Below are 19,112 nucleotides of genomic sequence, written 5' to 3'. Positions count from 1 at the left end.
GTGTGCCCGAGAGGTGGGGGGGAGACGCCGCCCACGCGACGCCAGCATGACTCAGCACTGTGATGATGTCACTAAGAGAGTGTGTGTGTGTGTGTGTGTCACAGAGCAAATGGACGAGGGCCTGGCAGGAAGACAGCGTCAGTATGAGGGATGGATCCATAACCTGAGCAAGGAGCTGAGTTACTACAAGGCAACCAATCAGGAGCTGAGCCACAAACTCAGAGAGCTCATTGGTCCATTCAGCCAAAACAAAGGTACACACACACACACACACTGCTGCTAAAGGCCCTCCTCACCCTCTTCATCCTCCCCCTGTCCTCCTCCTCCCCCTCCTCCTCCTCACCCTGTCCCCCTCCTCCTCCTCACCCTGTCCTCCTCCCCCTGTCCTCCTCCTCCTCCTCCCCCTGTCCTCCTCCTCCCCCTCCTCCTCCTCACCCTGTCCTCCTCCCCCTGTCCTCCTCCTCCTCCTCCCCCTGTCCTCTTCCTCCCCCTGTCCTCCTCACCCTCCTCCTCCTCCTCCCCCTCCTCCTCCTCCCCCTCCTCCTCCTCCCCCTGTCCTCCTCCTCCCCTGTCCTCTTCCTCCCCCTGTCCTCCTCCTCCCCCTCCTCCTCCTCCTCCCCTGTCCTCTTCCTCACCCTCCTCCTCCTCCTCCCCCTGTCCTCCTCCTCCCCTGTCCTCTTCCTCACCCTGTCCTCCTCCTCCCCCTGTCCTCCTCCTCCCCCCTCCTCCTCCTCCCCTGTCCTCTTCCTCACCCTGTCCTCTTCCTCACCCTGTCCTCCTCCTCCCCCTGGTCTCCTCCTCCCCTGTCCTCCTCCTCCCCTGTCCTCTTCCTCACCCTGTCCTCCTCCTTGTCTTCCAGCGGTGGTCTCTGATGTCAGACCCTCGTCTGTCTGCAGTCCTGATGCTCCTGCAGGAGGCCGAGTGTCGGTGCAGCCTAAATGTCTGCGTTCCCGTGAGGAGATGCGTGAGCTGGTGAACACGCCTCTGCCGTCCACGTGGCGGCGCTCTTCTCTCCCCACTGAGGAACCCGCCGCCATGGAGGAGCTGTGGCTCCACGCCGCCGCCGCCGCCGCCGAGGTCCCGGTTCACCGTGTGGTCCAGGCGGGAGGGGGGCCCTGGAGCGGCCCCCCGTCGCTGCCCTCCGTTAAATCCCGGCGGGATTCCCGGCGCTCCAGCCTGAACGTGGGAGCGCAGAGTTCAAACAACGCCATGATCGACGTGAGGAGGAATCCTGTTTAACTAGAAGAAGAAGAGTTCTCATCTGTGGTTTGTGTTTTTATACTTGTATGTAAAGTTTTTAAATAAATACGACCGACTGGTTTATATGAAGAACTTTAATCATTAAGTTAAGATAAGAGATAAGAAAAGAGATCAAGAGAGAAGGTTGAGGTGCAGAGAGTCGTCCTCCACAGGAAGTCCTGATGGCAACAAGACATGGAAGAGTTACACACAGCACAAACACACAGCACACACACACACAGCACAAACACACAGCACAAACACACACAGCACACACACACAGCACACACACACACAACACAAACACACACAGCACAAACACACACAGCACAAACACACACAGCACAAACACACAGCACAAACACACAGCACAAACACACACAGCACAAACACACAGCACACACACACAGCACAAACGCACAAACACACACACAGCACAAACACACAGCACAAACACACAGCACAAACACACAGCACAAACACACACAGCACAAACACACAGCACACACACACAGCACAAACGCACAAACACACACACAGCACAAACACACAGCACAAACACACACAGCACAAAACACACACACAGCACAAACACACACAGCACAAACACACAGCACAAACACACACACAGCACAAACACACACAGCACAAACACACAGCACACACACACAGCACAAACACACACAGCACAAACACACAGCACACACACACAGCACAAACACACACAGCACAAACACACACAGCACAAACACACAGCACAAACACACACAGCACAAACACACAGCACACACACACAGCACAAACACACACCACACAAACACAGAGCACAAACACACAGCACAAACACAAACAGCACAAACACACACAGCACAAACACACACAGCACAAACACACAGCACAAACACACACAGCACAAACACACACAGCACAAACACACAGCACAAACACACACAGCACAAACACACACGGCACAAACACACACGGCACAAACACACACGGCACAAACACACACGGCACAAACACACACGGCACAAACACACACGGCACAAACACACAGCACAAACACACACAGCACAAACACACACAGCACAAACACACACAACAAAACAAATCTTTGCATTAAACAATGTGAGTGAGTTTAGTGATGAAGATGAGACAGAGAAATGAGCCTCATCGTGTTCTACTGAGAGCATTCAGACAAAGAGCAACTAGCGTTACCATAGTAACTACAGGCTGTGGGCCCAACATGTCCTCTCCATCTCCTCCTCTGCTGCACAGCTCCCTTTGCTCCTCCTCTTCACTTGTGGACCCTCACTTGTGCCACTGTTCTGTAACTTCTTCTCTCAATTCAGCACAAATCCAAATAAAATAATAAATATAAGCTATATGTATAACACTTCTGCTTGTTCGGCCTTGGCAGAGGAATGAGCTCTAATAGGTGCTGCTCCTTCGTGTTTGTTCTCTGATTCCCATCCTTACTTTTAAAGATAACACAAACTCGATCTCTTCTCCCCCTCCTGACTCGTGCCTCCTTCCTCCTGTGTTTCCTGGCTGAGGTGTTCTATTGCCACATATCAGCAATTAAACCTACAGAAACACGTCACAGAAACAACAGAAACAATCACAATGTTTCAATTCAATGTGTTTGTCACAATAAAGGAAACCAAGCTGTCTGTAGTAGACAGTACTGTCCCAAATCTATATTAATTCCAAATAATCCATTATTACCCGCAGTCGCATGGCAACGCTTTAGAAACGAGCAGAGCGAGGCCACGAACACACAAGCTTCAACCTGCTGCAGCTCTTCAACCGATAAAGAAACCACCACTGTTTCCCACGCAATGACATCACACAAACAAACTTCTATAAAACAGCTATAAACGTGTTTGAACCTGATATTTCACAACAGCAACGCAGTAAGCAACCTAGCCAAGCAGGCTACATAGCGTTTAGCTTCACTCAACCACAGAGCAGCCGGGCCAGAGGTCTGCCCGGTAGAGCATTTTAACTTTCACATGGCGTTATAACATCTCAGACATAAAACTCCACCAAAATATGGACTACATTTTCAAGCTCCTGATGTTGTGTAGAGAGCCAGAGCAGGATGGAAGCTCTACCACCTGATGGAGGCGGCAATGTAACCCTTTAATGACCGATATGACATCAGGACCACCAGAGACCAGAGGCAGGTTCAGATGGGGGGGGCGGTCAGTCCGGCTCTGCAGCAGGTGAACGAGCACAGACGGTGAAAATAAAGCTATAAGGCTTAATAAGGCTTAGAGCTTTGTTTGGGTGAATGTACGCTCTGTACCACTCTGTAGTCTAACACGCTTTGACAGAGGGTCCCATGGGCCTGCATCGCTCATTTGGTAGAGAATTAAACCGGAGCACCGAGAACACAAATGCATCGTTTCTTGTTCTATGAATCCTGTGGAAAGTTTTGATATAAAAGTAGAAACTTTTTATGTTTGTTAAATTAAAAACGGGTGAATTTGTACCTGTATTTTAATTTATCAACACACTGAATGTCTTGGTGAAGGTGCAGAGAACAGCTGTGAGCTTTGCTGTGTTAATAAAGAGTTATAAGAATAATTAACAGCCAAGAATACAGGCAGGAATTCTCCTTCAACAGCAGAAGCTCCGCCCTTATCGGGGCAGTGATGTCATAGGGACGCATTGATTGGCTCAAACATGAAATCATAACAAACCACAGAGACAGAAAATCTCTAAAGCAACATTCATATGTACACTGTACATATGATCAGTCAACCAGTTTGTGCTGTGACTGAACTTCTGAATCCACAGAGCGCCGTGCTCTGACTGAAAAGTACTGAGCTTTGTGTTTTCTTGCTTCCTGATGGAGCAATGAGACGTCTAACACTGATCAGACACCAGCTACTGTTACAGTTCATAAGGTTTCTGTGGCAGGCATGCAGACAGGCATGCAGACGGACAGGCATGCGGACAGACAGACAGGTAGGCATGCAGACAGGCAGGCAGGCATGCAGACAGACACTTTTCAGTGGAAGAACCACCCAACTGAAGGACGGCGTTAACGGTCCGGCTCCATCAATAACATCGTCTCTATTGTTGTTCTTAGTTTTCTCAGGATTATGAGCTGTGGTGTTTGTTTGAATGTTTTGAGAGCAGATATCATTTATTTAAATGTTTGAATGTTTCTATAAATGTGCATTAAAATCAACAAATTTGCTTCATTTGAAAGAAAACTCAATAGAGTTTAGAGAAACTGCATTAACAATCAGTCAGATGTTCAGAAGTAACACAGCAGCACATTCCTACGTCTCTGCAGGGTTTGGCCTCATTATTATCTTCCTTATTCATCCTGACCTCAAACTGTGCATAGCAAGAACATAAAAGAACATAAAAGTTTATTGTTGGATTGCACTTACATGTGATTTAATAAATGTGAACTCCAGAAACTAATCATAAGGTAACAAAACAATATCAAAAGACAAAATACAACAGGGGATGCAACAGGCAGCGTGCAAAGGAAGAGGAGAGGAGAGGACTGGACATGCAGCAAACACAGAGAAATACATGAAGAAGAAGAAGAAGGGGCTTCACTTCACTGCACAAATACCTTCAATAGTCTCTGTAGACACAAATCTAAACTGATATTAACACAAAGGGGAATAGAAAATGATTAAGAATGTCAATAATAAAAGTCAGATCTTTGTTTGTACAGATCAGAGTGTTAAAGTTACACAATAATAACTAAAGCTGTATATATACACATGCTGGTGTCAGTCAGACCCTAACTGTACTTCACAACAATGCCAACATCATGATTCAGGGTCAAATCTGGTGCTAAGCCGCTGAGACCAAAGGTCAAAGGTCACATCATCTCCTGATGCTGCTGATTCAGTCCTGAGGGATCTTCTAACTTTGCTCCACAGAGAAGTGAGACTCAGCGCTGAAACAAGAACAAATCCACAGTGTGTGAGTAAAAACGCTCCATGGCTCATCAGAGCCCATACCCCCGCCAAGGCCGAGCAAATACGCTTTGTTCCTACGCTTACTCTGATGACGTCACGATTCTGTGATTGCTCCGTGTTCGACTACGCAACAAACCTCACCCGGATTGGAATCGGGTCAGTTTGGGATTTGAACCCACAACCTTCTGTCTGTGAGTGTGGAGAGCAGGGATGACTGTTACTGTCACTCAGACTGAGGCTCTACTTTGGAGGAGATGCAGAGACATATGGAGTCACGCCCGCCCCCCCCTCCCTAATGTAAACACATCAACTCAATCCATTCCGGTACCCACCCCTGGATTTGGATCAGAACCAGGTTCTTCCCTTCCACATCCATACCTCTAATGAGAACTCAAAGAAGGAGAAGGCCCCTCCCACTCAGAATGCTGATGACAGAATTCTGTAAAGAAGAAGAGATGATCACATGACTCTTCTTCTTCTCTGCTGGTTTGTCTCTTGATCAAAGACGCTGAAGTGGATTCAGGATCGACTTCTGACTGAAGCCAGACAGAAACTCTGTGATCGTCTCGTTTCCTCTCAGTTTATATCTCAGTTATGATATGATTCAGTTTATGTTCATGGAGAGAGAGAGTGAGGTCATCGTCGGCCTGTGTGTGTGTGTGTGTGTGTGTGTGTGTCTTACATGTCCTGGTGCTTGTTCATCATGTGATTGTTGTACTCCAGCACAGGAGGAAAGCTCTCCTCTTCCTCAGGAACCTGCCAAAGGTCACAGAAGGTCATCACTAACTCCTCCACCTCCCCCCCCTCCTGCCCTCTAGTGGCCTAAAGGCAGAGCAGCACCCTCACCTCCCAGTAGGCCTCGTCATCAAAGCAGTTGTCATCAGCGGGGTCGGCCCAGATAGGAAGCTTCAGGACGAGGCCTGGAGACGTCACACACTCCTGTTAGTCTGCACTCCACCAGGAAGCAATCACTGATCAGTCACTCAACACTCACCCACGAGAGCTCCTCCCACCAGGCCGAACACGATGGCCACGCACGTGCCGGCCGCCTGGAAGCCGCCCTGCGTTCCCACCGTCCTGTTGACAAAGGCGCCCTCGAAGTCAAACGTGTTGATCAACCTGAGGTGGAGAAGAGGAAGAAGAAGAAGAAGAACACGTTGTTAATGATCTGCCTCAGGCACTTTGCACTTCCTGTTTGATCACCTCATTAAAATACAACCCAGACATTGTGCCAAAGCTTCATCAGTGCCAAACATGGAGACATTGATTCAGACAGGAAGTAAAAGGAGAAACTTAATGTCTTCTGATGGAAAATCAGAAGAGTCATCATCTTCATCTCCTCTGGGGGTTTGGGGCCATTTTCACCCAACTTATAGAGGCGCTCTATATGGAGGTGCTGGTATGGAGACATTATCAGTGTGTGTGTGTGTGTGTGTGTGTGTACACTCACCCTTCTGCTCCATACACAGATTCGGTGGCGGCTGCAGCCACGATGGCTCCTATGAAGCCTCCCAGCATGCCCGGCACAGCGTGGAGGTTGTGGATGCCGCATGTGTCCTGGAGCTTCAGGTACTTCTCCAGGAAGGGCTGTGAGGGCAACCACAGGTCATCTATCTATCTATCTATCTATCTATCTATCTATCTATCAATCGATCTATCGATCAGAGAGTTGTATTTATTACTTTCAGATTGAGCGTGTCTGTGTGTGTGCGTGTGTGTGTGTGTTTGGCCGCACCCTCATCTGTCAGCATGACATTAACGTAACAAACCTCATAGTTGTGAAATGAGTTCATCAGTGTTTCAGGCTGATTCTCACCGAGACAAAGATGTAGCCGAAGGTGGAGATGATCCCGCAGCAGAAGCCCACGATTAGAGAACCGTAAGGCTGGATCATGAACTCGGCCGCTGTTCCCATGGCGACCCCTCCGGCCAGAGTGGCGTTCTGGATGTGAACCTGCGGGGGGGGGGGGGGGAGAGAGAGGAGGACACGTTGAGACGAGCTGCTGCGAGCGGCGGGGCTGAGGTGCAGCGGCGTCAGAGCGTCACCATGTCCAGTTTGCCTCCTTTGTGCGACATGCTGGAGAGCGCCACGGTGGTGAGCACGGACGAGGCCAGGGCCAGGTACGTGTTGATGGCCGCCCTGTGCTGCCCGTCACCGTGATCCGTGATGGCCGAGTTGAAACTGGGCCAGAACATCCAGAGAAACAGAGTTCCTGTGAGGAGAGACAGGTTAGAGTCTGAGCGAGGAGGTCCAGAGCTTTGATGGGTTTAACCTTTGACCCCTGTGCTGGACTCCTTCAGTCTGAACGATGTGGTTTGTACTCACCGATCATGGCGAACACGTCAGAGTGGTAAACTGAGGAGTTGAGGCGTTTGCTCTGGTACAGAGTTGGCCTGTAGAGCACCCAGGAGATGGCCAGACCATAATATCCTCCAAAGGCGTGGATCACCATGGAGCCGCCAGCGTCTCTGCACTGCAGAGAACACACAGATTCCATTTTCTCAAACCGCAAACTTGTATTGAGTGGTGTGTGTGAGGGCGGCGGCTGAGCCTCACGTGCAGCAGGGTGAGGATGATGAACTCCTCCACAGCAAACAGCGTGACGCCAAACAGGGTGACCACCAGCAGCTGCACCGGGCTCACTTTACCCAGCAGGGCGCCAAAGGCGATCAGACTCCCCGCACAGCAGAAGTCTGCATTGATCAGGCTGAGCAGAGGAGGACAAACACTCTGAGACACGAGACACGAGACACGAGACACGAAACACGAGACACAAGACACGAGACTCTCTTCACACAAACTGGACCGACTGGAATTCAGATTTTGTCCTCCGGCCTGTTTGCTTTCAAAGGAGCGTCGTTTGGCTCCGGGCAACAAGAGTGTTTGACAGCTTCAGGTACAGAACCCCTCCCCCTCCCCCTCCCCCTCCCTGACCCAGACCCCCCTCCCCCTCCCCCACCCAGACCCCCGCTCTACAAACTGGCCCTGGAGGACGTCACTCACCTCACCTAGAGACTGAGACTCCCTCTCCATGCACACACTCACCTCTCCACACCGATGTAGATCTTCCCGGTGCTGGGGTCCAGATGATGGAACCATCCCTGCATGAGCAGCGCCCACTGCAGGCCGAAGGACGCGATCAGGAAGTTGAAGCCCACTGCGCCAAAACTGTAACGCTGGAGGAAGGTCATGAGGAACCCGAACCCCACAAAGATCATGACGTGAACGTCCTGGAAGCCTGAGGGACACAAACCCAGAGTGTCAGACGCTCTGCATAGAGGGACCCGGGGCAGTCATACAGACAGAGCAGCTTGGATCATAAAGACTGGACTCTGCTGCAGCACCACACAGCAGCAGGAGGGGAAACGTTCTCAGCAAACTCAATTTCAACTTTATCTGGAAACAAATTTGCCTTAAAACTTCATTATTCTTAGTGTCTTCCATTTCTGTGGAGCTCTGTAAACATAGAGCGTCGACTCTGCAGCTAGGACACCAGAGCTTCACTCTCTGGCAACAACAAGCAAAGAATTTGAGATAAGACACAAAGATGTAGAGTGTGTGTGGAGTGTGTAAGTGTAAGCAGTCTGCTGTGTGTAGTTGAGCTCAGTCTGCAGCTCCTCTCCTCTCCTCTCCTCTCCTCTCCTCTCCTCTCCTCTCCCTCCCCTCTCCTCTCCTCTCCTCTCCCTCCCCTCTCCTCTCCTCTCCTCTGCTCTCCTCTCCCCTCTCTCACTCTCTCCCCCTCTCTCTCTCCCTCTCCCTCTCCCTCTTCCTCCCCTCTCCCTCTCCCTCTCTCTCTCTCTCTCTCTCTCTCTCTCTCCCCTCTCTCTCCCCTCCTCTCCTCTCCTCTCCTCTCCCCTCCCCTCCTCTCTCTCTCTCTCACTCTCTCCCCTTCTCTCTCTCCCTCTCCCTCTCCCCCTCTCTCTCTCCCTCTCCCTCTCCCTCTTCCTCCCCTCTACCTCTCCCTCTCTCTCTCTCTCTCTCTCTCCTCTCCTCTCCTCTCCCTCCCCTCTCCTCTCCCTCCCCTCTCCTCTCCTCTCCCTCCCCTCTCTTCTCCCCTTTTCTCCCTCCCTCTCCCTCTTCCTCCTCTCTCTCTCTCTCTCTCTCTCTCCCTCTCCCTCTCTCTCTCTCTCTCTCTCCTCTCCTCTCCTCTACCTCTCTCTCTCTCTCTCTCTCTCTCCCTCTTCCTCCCCTCTCTCTCTCTCTCTCCTCTCCTCTCCCTCTCCTCTCTCTCTCTCTCTCTCTCTCTCTCTCTCTCTCTCTCCTCTCCTCTCGTACTCACTGGGGTATCTGAAGTAGAAGTCGTTCTCGATGTCACTGCTGATGTTGTTTGCGTGTCGGTGTTCGATCCAGTGTGCGTCGGCCTCCTCGTTGTATCTGATGAACACTCCAAACAGGACGATCATGGCGATCTGCCAGACGAAGCAGACGGCGGGCAGGCCGACCCGGATGTTGGTGTTCTTCTGAGGGCCCAGGTAACTGCAGAGGCTCCCCATGGTGACGCTCTGGACGATGCTCTGCTCTGTGAGATGCTGCGGCGCTCAGTAAGCATCTCTATATATGCACCTGCTCACAGGGGGGCGTGGCCCTCACAGAGGATACGCCCCTCTGTGAGCAGGTAAGGCGTGGACGCTAGCATGAAGCTGCAGGCATGCAGGAGCAGCCATGAGGCTAAAGCATATATCATCAATATCATGTTTACTTTGCTAAACTGACAGTTAGCATGCTAGTGGGCTAATGGCTAACAGAGAGTTTACAAAGATACGATCAGACAACAACAACAACAACATGTGATCTCCATGTATGAGCAAACCTACAGACCCCAGCGTGAACACGGTGACACTGAGGAGCAGCGCCACAGCAGATCGCCTTGCTCAAGGGCAGTGGCAGTTTAATGCCATTCACCTGACAGAGCAGCATGGCTTTGATCAGTGGCACTTAAGCAGTGTTGGGGCGACTTTCAGGTGAGGTCAGAGGTCGTGCTTTCAGCCTCCTGCCTCATGTCATCATCACGTGTGTGTGATCACGTGTGTGTGTGTTCTCTGGGTTCCAATCTGCATTACTATCTAATTGGAGATTCCAGTTTAAGGATTCATCATATGGACTTTATCTCTGACATCAGAACATTCCAGATGTTATCAGCTTCCTGTCGTTAAGGCATTCTTCCATGGTTACATAACACTCACTCCGCTGATACACACTTCATAAATAAAGAGTTTTGTTCTGACTGTAAAGTTTTGTCTTAAAGCTAAAATGTAGAGGAGACCGTATGAGGCTCCGCCCACTATTGAATGATTGATTGATTGATTGATTGATGATGTTTTTCCATCGTCACAATAAAATCAGCAGTTTGAATGAAACTCTTTCCTTCTCAGGTTTGCAGCTGCAGCCAAGCTACTGTCTTCATAAAGCTACACTACAAGCTACTGAGAGAAAGTAGCTAACTACACTGAAACTACTTTAAGTTCAACATGAAACGTGTGTGTTGTTTACCTGCCAAAACAAATAAGCAGAAGAAAACCGAACAAACAACAGAGAGGACACACACACACACACACACACACACACATTTGTTTTCACATCACAGAAGACACCTGTGTGTGTTCTGTGTGTCTTCTATTTTTATTACCGTGGTAACATGTTGCCATTCCGGCCCGGTGCATGTGTGCATGGAGTGTGTTAGCATGTGACTGTGTGTCTCTGATGGTATCTGTGAGGACACATTCCTGTCCTGCAGCACATTTCTGTCCCTCTGACACAGAGACAGACACAGTTCAGTTCAGTGCAGCTATTCAAACTGGTTTCTCTCATTTCCATGCTTTGTTTGACCTCAAACATCGCCTGAAGCCCCCATGAGGTTTCACTGGGGGGGGGGGCTCTGCTGCTTACATATTCATCTGTATGTAGGGGGCAGAGAGACTGAGGGAGGGAGGGGGAGAGAGAGAGAGAGAGAGAGAGAGAGAGAGAGAGAGAGAGAGAGAGAGAGAGAGAGAGAGAGAGAGAGACAGACAGACAGACAGACAGACAGACAGACAGACAGACAGACAGACAGACAGACATAGAGAGCATAAGAAACGCAGCTCATGTCAATCAAACAGAAGCAGTTGCATTGTTCTCCCTCTTCTCCCTCTCGTCTGTGCTCAGCTGTCACTCACATCTAAGCTGTTCTTCTTCTGTCATGTCATGTCGTGCCCATGCCAGCTCAGGCAGCTATGGAGCCTGTGGGCCTCCTGTGATCATTAGCTGGATCATAGGTGAGTGTGTGTCAGCAGAGATTAGTGCTGCTTAATGCGTCTTGGCTCGTAAAGCATAACCTGCTCACTGAGTCACGACAGGAATCTGATGGAAGTAAGCAGATACATCAGAGAGCGGCGATGCCTGAGCGATACGAGCGTCAGGTAGATAAGCCTGCAGAGACACGCGGGGGCCCGTGTCCCGTGATGCAGCGTCTCACATGGTCCATCACGGGTGGTGAACACATGCCACACGGACACGCGTGACTCTCACTCTTATCTCACTCCTGTGAACACGCTGCTCACTCTCTCCACAGACTCCAGGCGTCGTGCTTTAAGACATTTTTGGGGGGAAATGATGCCTGTAAAGAATCAGAAATGATTATGGCGTCTCATAATTCTGTTTCTATAGCAACAGTGTCATTGACTGAACAAACAATCAGTTTGCTCTTATCTGGATTTTTATCTGTGTAGTTTAGAGAGACGTACACTTTGATACCTGACTGAAGTCTTCTCATCAGAGACGGTTTACATCTCAAGAGGTCCAGTCTGTCTCACTGTTGGGCTAGTGCTAGACCTCAGATCCACAGGGTCCTGGACTGGGTCCCGTACTCCTGCTTCATAGTTCAGGCTCAGATTGTAGTCTTCTGACCCTCAGCTGTCTCGTCCTCTCTCTAGAGAGCTGTTGCTCCTCTCAGGCTCGTTTTCTTACACCTCATTCCCGGCTTGTCTGTCTGCTCGAGGCTTTGAGATGTAAGACAACAGACTCACGTGAACTAAACTGCTACAGGGACATTAGGTTAAAGGTTAAAGGTCTTATTACTTTAAACTGAATCCTCCCTGCTCAAACGTCTGAGTCCATCAAAGCAGTGGAGGTGATGAAGAAGCTGAGAGCAGAGTGAAGTCCTCCTCATCTGTAGTAAACTCTTCTGTCAGCCAGACTGAAGCTCAGCCAGCAGATCAGAGTCACAGCAGAATGAAAGTAATGACTGACACCCTGAGAGCAGTGACATCCAGGTGACACGTGACTGACAGAACAAGTCTGACTGCTGAGCAGGGTCACCACGGTTACAGGGCTGTTGAGCAATGAGATGCTCCACATGAAACACTTCCATACCATGATGTGGCGCGGCGCTGAGGGAAAGCTGCCCCGCCCTCCTCCTGATGACTGATGTGGTTTGAAATCCAAACCTGTACTCAAATATGTATTCAACCCTCCAGCTGCTCTTTGTTTCCTCCTTCCTCATGTGGGTCACATGTGAGAACAGATCATTATGAGCTCTTGATGTTCTGCCACCAATATGGAAAATGAAATCAATCTCAAGGCAATAAACGAAAAAACTGAGCTGTCAGTCATTAAGAGTCGATGTCTGCAGGCCACGTTTCCTGTCTGTCTGCATTCCAGCAACCACACTAACTAATGTACTCACTTACTGACGGGCCTGACCTGTGAGTCACTCTCAGCCGCTCCACCACACACACACACACACACACACACACACACACACACACACACACTACAACATCACACTGTAGTTACCTTTTCACTCTTTCATGTGACTTCATGTCTCCATGTGACAGAAACACACGATCTGAAACAAACTGACTGAGGGAGGAGAAGTGAGGACAGCTGTTTACAATTAAGGCTGATCACATGAACACACACACACTAAGGTTCACATGAACACACACACACTAAGGTTCACATGAACACACACATGTTCACTAACAGATCCAGCTGTCAGCTCAGGTTCTTGTGTGATTATGAATCAAAAGTGTAAAAAAAAAACTCTATTTGTTGCAGAATTCAGGAAATGAATCCAGCAAAGTGATTTAGATTACAAACATCACAGAGATCAAATTAATATAAATATAAACACTCCAGAACGGATTTACAGTGTTGGCACGGGACAGGAGACAGGAGACAGGAGACAGGAGACATGAGACATGAGACATGAGGCACGAGACACGAGACAGGAGACATGAGACAGGAGACACGAGACAGGAGACAGGAGACAGGAGACAGGAGACAGGAGACATGAGACAGGAGACAGGAGACAGGAGACACGGGACAGGAGACAGGAGACAGGAGACAGGAGACACGAGACAGGAGACAGGAGACAGGAGACATGAGACAGGAGACAGGAGACAGGAGACACGGGACAGGAGACACGAGACAGGAGACATGAAACAGGAGACAGGAGACAGGAGACATGAGACATGAGACATGAGACACGAGACAGGAGACAGGAGACAGGAGACAGGAGACATGAGACACGAGACACGAGACACGAGACACGAGACACGAGACATGAAGCAGGAGACATGAGACATGAGACATGAGACATGAGACATGAAGCAGGAGACAGGAGACAGGAGACAGGAGACATGAGACAGGAGACAGGAGACAGGAGACAGGAGACATGAGACAGGAGACAGGAGACAGGAGACAGGAGACATGAGACACGAGACACGAGACAGGAGACAGGAGACACGAGACACGAGACACGAGACACGAGACACGAGACAGGAGACAGGAGACACGAGACAGGAGACAGGAGACAGGAGACAGGAGACACGAGACACGAGACAGGAGACACGAGACACGAGACAGGAGACACGAGACACGAGACACGAGACACGAGACAGGAGACATGAGGCACGAGACAGGAGACAGGAGACAGGAGACAGGAGACATGAGACATGAGACACGAGACACGAGACAGGAGACAGGAGACAGGAGACAGGAGACACGAGACACGAGACACGAGACAGGAGACACGAGACAGGAGACACGAGACACGAGACACGAGACACGAGACACGAGACACGAGACAGGAGACATGAGGCACGAGACAGGAGACAGGAGACAGGAGACATGAGACATGAGACATGAGACATGAGACATGAGACAGGAGACATGAGACACGAGACACGAGACAGGAGACATGAGACAGGAGACAGGAGACATGAGACATGAGACAGGAGACAGGAGACAGGAGACAGGAGACAGGAGACAGGAGACATGAGACATGAGACAGGAGACATGAGACATGAGACACGAGACAGGAGACAGGAGACAGGAGACATGAGACACGAGACACGAGACACGAGACACGAGACATGAAGCAGGAGACAGGAGACATGAGACATGAGACATGAGACATGAGACAGGAGACATGAGACAGGAGACAGGAAACAGGAGACACGAGACACGAGACACGAGACACGAGACAGGAGACAGGAAACAGGAGACATGAGACAGGAGACAGGAGACAGGAGACAGGAGACATGAGACAGGAGACAGGAGACAGGAGACACGGGACAGGAGACACGAGACAGGAGACATGAAACAGGAGACAGGAGACAGGAGACATGAGACATGAGACATGAGACATGAGACACGAGACAGGAGACAGGAGACAGGAGACAGGAGACAGGAGACATGAGACAGGAGACAGGAGACAGGAGACATGAGACACGAGACACGAGACACGAGACACGAGACACGAGACATGAAGCAGGAGACATGAGACATGAGACATGAGACATGAGACATGAAGCAGGAGACAGGAGACAGGAGACAGGAGACAGGAGACAGGAGACAGGAGACAGGAGACATGAGACAGGAGACAGGAGACATGAGACACGAGACACGAGACAGGAGACAGGAGACACGAGACACGAGACACGAGACACGAGACACGAGACAGGAGACAGGAGACAGGAGACATGAGACATGAGACATGAGACAGGAGACAGGAGACATGAGACACGAGACACGAGACACGAGACAGGAGACACGAGACACGAGACACGAGACATGAGACAGGAGACATGAGGCACGAGACAGGAGACAGGAGACAGGAGACAGGAGACAGGAGACAGGAGACACGAGACAGGAGACAGGAGACAGGAGACATGAGACATGAGACAGGAGACATGAGACATGAGACACGAGACAGGAGACAGGAGACATGAGACACGAGACAGGAGACACAAGACACGAGACATGAGACAGGAGACAGGAGACATGAGGCACGAGACAGGAGACAGGAGACAGGAGACAGGAGACATGAGACATGAGACATGAGACATGAGACAGGAGACATGAGACACGAGACACGAGACAGGAGACAGGAGACAGGAGACATGAGACACGAGACAGGAGACAGGAGACATGAGACAGGAGACACGAGACAGGAGACAGGAGACACGAGACACGAGACAGGAGACAGGAGACATGAGACATGAGACAGGAGACATGAGACATGAGACACGAGACAGGAGACAGGAGACAGGAGACATGAGACAGGAGACAGGAGACATGAGACACGAGACACGAGACAGGAGACAGGAGACACGAGACACGAGACACGAGACACGAGACACGAGACAGGAGACAGGAGACAGGAGACATGAGACATGAGACATGAGACAGGAGACAGGAGACATGAGACACGAGACACGAGACACGAGACAGGAGACACGAGACACGAGACACGAGACATGAGACAGGAGACATGAGGCACGAGACAGGAGACAGGAGACAGGAGACAGGAGACAGGAGACAGGAGACACGAGACAGGAGACAGGAGACAGGAGACATGAGACATGAGACAGGAGACATGAGACATGAGACACGAGACAGGAGACAGGAGACATGAGACACGAGACAGGAGACACAAGACACGAGACATGAGACAGGAGACAGGAGACATGAGGCACGAGACAGGAGACAGGAGACAGGAGACAGGAGACATGAGACATGAGACATGAGACATGAGACAGGAGACATGAGACACGAGACACGAGACAGGAGACAGGAGACAGGAGACATGAGACACGAGACAGGAGACAGGAGACATGAGACAGGAGACACGAGACAGGAGACAGGAGACACGAGACACGAGACAGGAGACAGGAGACATGAGACATGAGACAGGAGACATGAGACATGAGACACGAGACAGGAGACAGGAGACATGAGACACGAGACACGAGACACGAGACACGAGACACGAGACATGAAGCAGGAGACAGGAGACATGAGACATGAGACATGAGACATGAGACAGGAGACAGGAGACAGGAGACATGAGACAGGAAACAGGAGACACGAGACACGAGACACGAGACAGGAGACAGGAGACATGAGACATGAGACATGAGACATGAGACAGGAGACAGGAGACACGAGACAGGAGACAGGAGACAGGAGACAGGAGACATGAGACATGAGACAGGAGACATGAGACATGAGACACGAGACAGGAGACAGGAGACATGAGACACGAGACACGAGACACGAGACACGAGACATGAAGCAGGAGACAGGAGACATGAGACATGAGACATGAGACATGAGACAGGAGACAGGAGACAGGAGACAGGAGACATGAGACAGGAGACAGGAAACAGGAGACACGAGACACGAGACACGAGACACGAGACAGGAGACAGGAAACAGGAGACATGAGACAGGAGACAGGAAACAGGAGACACGAGACACGAGACACGAGACAGGAGACAGGAAACAGGAGACAGGAGACAGGAGACAGGAGACATGAGACATGAGACATGAGACAGGAGACAGGAGACATGAGACACGAGACACGAGACACGAGACAGGAGACACGAGACACGAGACACGAGACACGAGACAGGAGACATGAGGCACGAGACAGGAGACAGGAGACAGGAGACAGGAGACAGGAGACAGGAGACACGAGACAGGAGACACGAGACACTGGACACACCGGTGCCACTCAACAATGTCACCAGTCATCTTTCAACCAAGGCGTCTTCGTCTTGGCACGACGCTTCAATTTCAAACTGTGGGAATAGACGGCAGCGTTTAATCCCACCTGGCAGACGCACCAGCTGGCCCGGTTGGGGGCGTGGCCCGTTTAGGGGCGTGGCCACAGCAGCGCACTGAACTGCACATTGGCAAGCGTGAGGCCACAGTGTGTGAATCGGGCGACGTTGTGATAAGTCTGACTCTTGTTCAGAGTGCCCACACACACACACACACACACACACACTCCCACAGACTCAAATCCCCACAATGCATCTGTAGGATCCTGTTTGTTTCTTTCTTTGTATGCAGTAATAAAGTTCTGTTCTGTTGCACCGATCGCACTTAAGAATGTGAAAGTTTCTATAGATATTAAATAGATTCAACAGAAACAGATTGTTCCTTCTAAATTATCCTCATAAAAATAAGACATCACCTTTTAAAGAGTATTTTATTCTTAGTAATCATGAAAAAGTCAAACTAAAGAGTGATTTGGTTCTCTTGACATTTTTGCAGCCCAAACAGGATGAGAGTTGTCAGCAGGGTCACACAGTGAAACGCTGCCCCCGTGTGGTGACGCTGTGTTATGCAGTTATACAAAAGCTCCTGCTCATTTATCAAAAAGGAAATAAAACCTTCACCACTACATGAATGACATCATATACTAAACACCAAAAAGCTTGGAACAAGAAGTCAGAGGGAGCATACCTCCACCAAGGCCAAACCGTCCTCTCTAAAGCCCAAAGCCTTTTAAAGTCTGACCCCTGGTGAGGCTGCCATGGTAACACAGGCCTGCAGTCTGAATCTATGGCCTAATTACACTCTGAAAAAGTGAACTCACAGCTGGATCCTTGGCTCAGGGCCAAACTCTCCACATGTCCTCAGACTCTCCTCATGACTCACTGAGCTGCTCAAACACACACACACACACACACACACACACACACACATAAACACACAAACCTACACCAGAATCCTGTAGAACACAAGGTCCCTACAGCTGCTGATGACACCCTGATGACGTGACCCTGATGTGACCCTGATGTGACCCTGATGTGACCCTGATGAGACCCTGATGTGACCCTGATGTGACCCTGATGTGACCCTGATGAGACCCTGATGTGACCCTGATGTGACCCTGATGTGACCCTGATGATGTGACCCTGATGTGACCCTGATGATGTGACCCTGATGTGACCCTGATGTGACCCTGATGATGTGACCCTGATGTGACCCTGATGTGACCCTGATGTGACCCTGATGTGACCCTGATGATGTGACCCTGATGTGACCCTGGCTTCCTGCACCAATTCAACAGATGAAAGAAACAAAAACAGGAAGTGTAGCTCCAGTCGGTCAGTCTGAGACTCTTCTGCAGGACAGACTGATCTCCTTATGTGACTTCGGTGTGGAGGACGCTAAGCTCCGCCCTCAGCTTCCTGAACGTCGGCCTGTTTTTGGCTTCATACTCCCAGCAGCTGCTCATGAGCGAGGAGATCTCCTCCGGGCAGCCCCGGGGAGCCTGCATACGGTAACCTGGAAGACAAGCAGGACGTCAACACGCATGGACCTGGACAGACCAACAATCATGACATGGTGTCCTCACGGATCCTGCCTCTCCTGGTGTCTGTACCTTTCTCCACCTGGTCTCGGGTCTGCTGGTTGGTCATGCTGGTGTAGGGGGTCATTCCCATGGAGAAGGTCTCCCATAGCAACACGCCAAAGCTCCACACGTCACTCTCTGTGGTGTAACGACCTGCAGACACCAGCAGGGGGCAGCGTGGGCACAGGCACACACAGCCCAGCCAGTTAGTGTGGGAGAGGGGGAGGAGGGGTCATGGGGTCAGAGGCAGGTCACCGAGGTCACAAGCTAGCTAAGTATGTCACCA

At 50.5% G+C, this 19,112-nt stretch overlaps 3 protein-coding genes and 1 long non-coding RNA gene across 5 annotated transcripts in view; 1 reads left to right on the top strand and 3 right to left on the bottom strand.

The window, feature by feature from the left end:
* The first annotated feature begins 85 nt into the window (after positions 1–85).
* On the top strand, positions 86–1,433 carry LOC142990710 (kinesin-like protein kif7). The gene is made up of 2 exons (XM_076140570.1): positions 86–254; positions 860–1,433. The coding sequence occupies exons 1-2, from the start codon at positions 110–112 to the stop codon at positions 1,237–1,239; spliced, it is 525 nt and encodes a 174-aa protein (XP_075996685.1). The 5' UTR covers positions 86–109; the 3' UTR covers positions 1,240–1,433.
* A 3,178-nt stretch (positions 1,434–4,611) lies between these two features.
* LOC142990709 (ammonium transporter Rh type C 2) lies at positions 4,612–9,727 on the bottom strand. 2 transcript variants are annotated; one of them, XM_076140569.1, is made up of 12 exons: positions 9,476–9,727; positions 8,242–8,434; positions 7,753–7,903; positions 7,522–7,669; positions 7,242–7,408; positions 7,012–7,149; positions 6,646–6,782; positions 6,190–6,314; positions 6,042–6,115; positions 5,878–5,951; positions 5,574–5,634; positions 4,612–5,173 (listed from the first exon to the last, which is right to left on the bottom strand). In XM_076140569.1, exons 1-11 carry the CDS (start codon positions 9,687–9,689, stop codon positions 5,613–5,615), a joined length of 1,443 nt encoding a protein of 480 aa, XP_075996684.1. In that variant the 5' UTR covers positions 9,690–9,727; the 3' UTR covers positions 4,612–5,173; positions 5,574–5,612. The 2 variants fall into 2 exon arrangements, with proteins under 2 accessions (XP_075996684.1, XP_075996683.1); XM_076140568.1 differs by lacking the exon at positions 5,574–5,634.
* Positions 9,728–11,367: 1,640 nt separating this feature from the next.
* LOC142990712 (uncharacterized) lies at positions 11,368–12,082 on the bottom strand. Its single transcript, XR_012960823.1, has 3 exons — positions 11,916–12,082; positions 11,648–11,788; positions 11,368–11,532 (listed from the first exon to the last, which is right to left on the bottom strand). It is a non-coding gene; the product is annotated as an uncharacterized LOC142990712 (long non-coding RNA).
* A 5,596-nt stretch (positions 12,083–17,678) lies between these two features.
* Positions 17,679–19,112, bottom strand: part of LOC142990713 (tyrosine-protein kinase Fes/Fps-like) — a gene marked incomplete at its 5' end in the record, with an annotated part of 6,428 nt that continues 4,994 nt past the window's right edge. Inside the window, 2 exon segments of the mRNA XM_076140572.1 lie at positions 17,679–18,759; positions 18,857–18,979. Of these exon segments, the coding sequence (XP_075996687.1) occupies positions 18,617–18,759; positions 18,857–18,979 (266 nt within the window).

This window comes from Genypterus blacodes, unplaced genomic scaffold, assembly GCF_046128005.1.
Source record: "Genypterus blacodes isolate CSIRO-AG114 ecotype Tasmania unplaced genomic scaffold, CSIRO-AGI_Gbla_v1 ptg000686l_1, whole genome shotgun sequence".
Lineage (NCBI taxonomy): Eukaryota > Metazoa > Chordata > Actinopteri > Ophidiiformes > Ophidiidae > Genypterus > Genypterus blacodes.
Note: the sequence above shows the minus strand (reverse complement) of the source record. Positions and strands in the feature narration are given on the sequence as shown.

Coding starts and splice junctions, on each gene's coding strand:
- LOC142990709 (XM_076140568.1), bottom strand. CDS start 9,689: ATGGGGAGCCTCTGCAGTTACCTGGGCCCTCAGAAGAACACCAACATC. Junction 6,783..7,011: donor TCGGCTACATCTTTGTCTCG/GTGAGAATCAGC, acceptor TTGCCCTCACAG/CCCTTCCTGGAGAAGTACCT. Junction 5,952..6,041: donor ATGACGAGGCCTACTGGGAG/GTGAGGGTGCTG, acceptor GACCTTTGGCAG/GTTCCTGAGGAAGAGGAGAG.
- LOC142990710 (XM_076140570.1), top strand. CDS start 110: ATGGACGAGGGCCTGGCAGGAAGACAGCGTCAGTATGAGGGATGGATC. Junction 255..859: donor TCCATTCAGCCAAAACAAAG/GTACACACACAC, acceptor CTTGTCTTCCAG/CGGTGGTCTCTGATGTCAGA.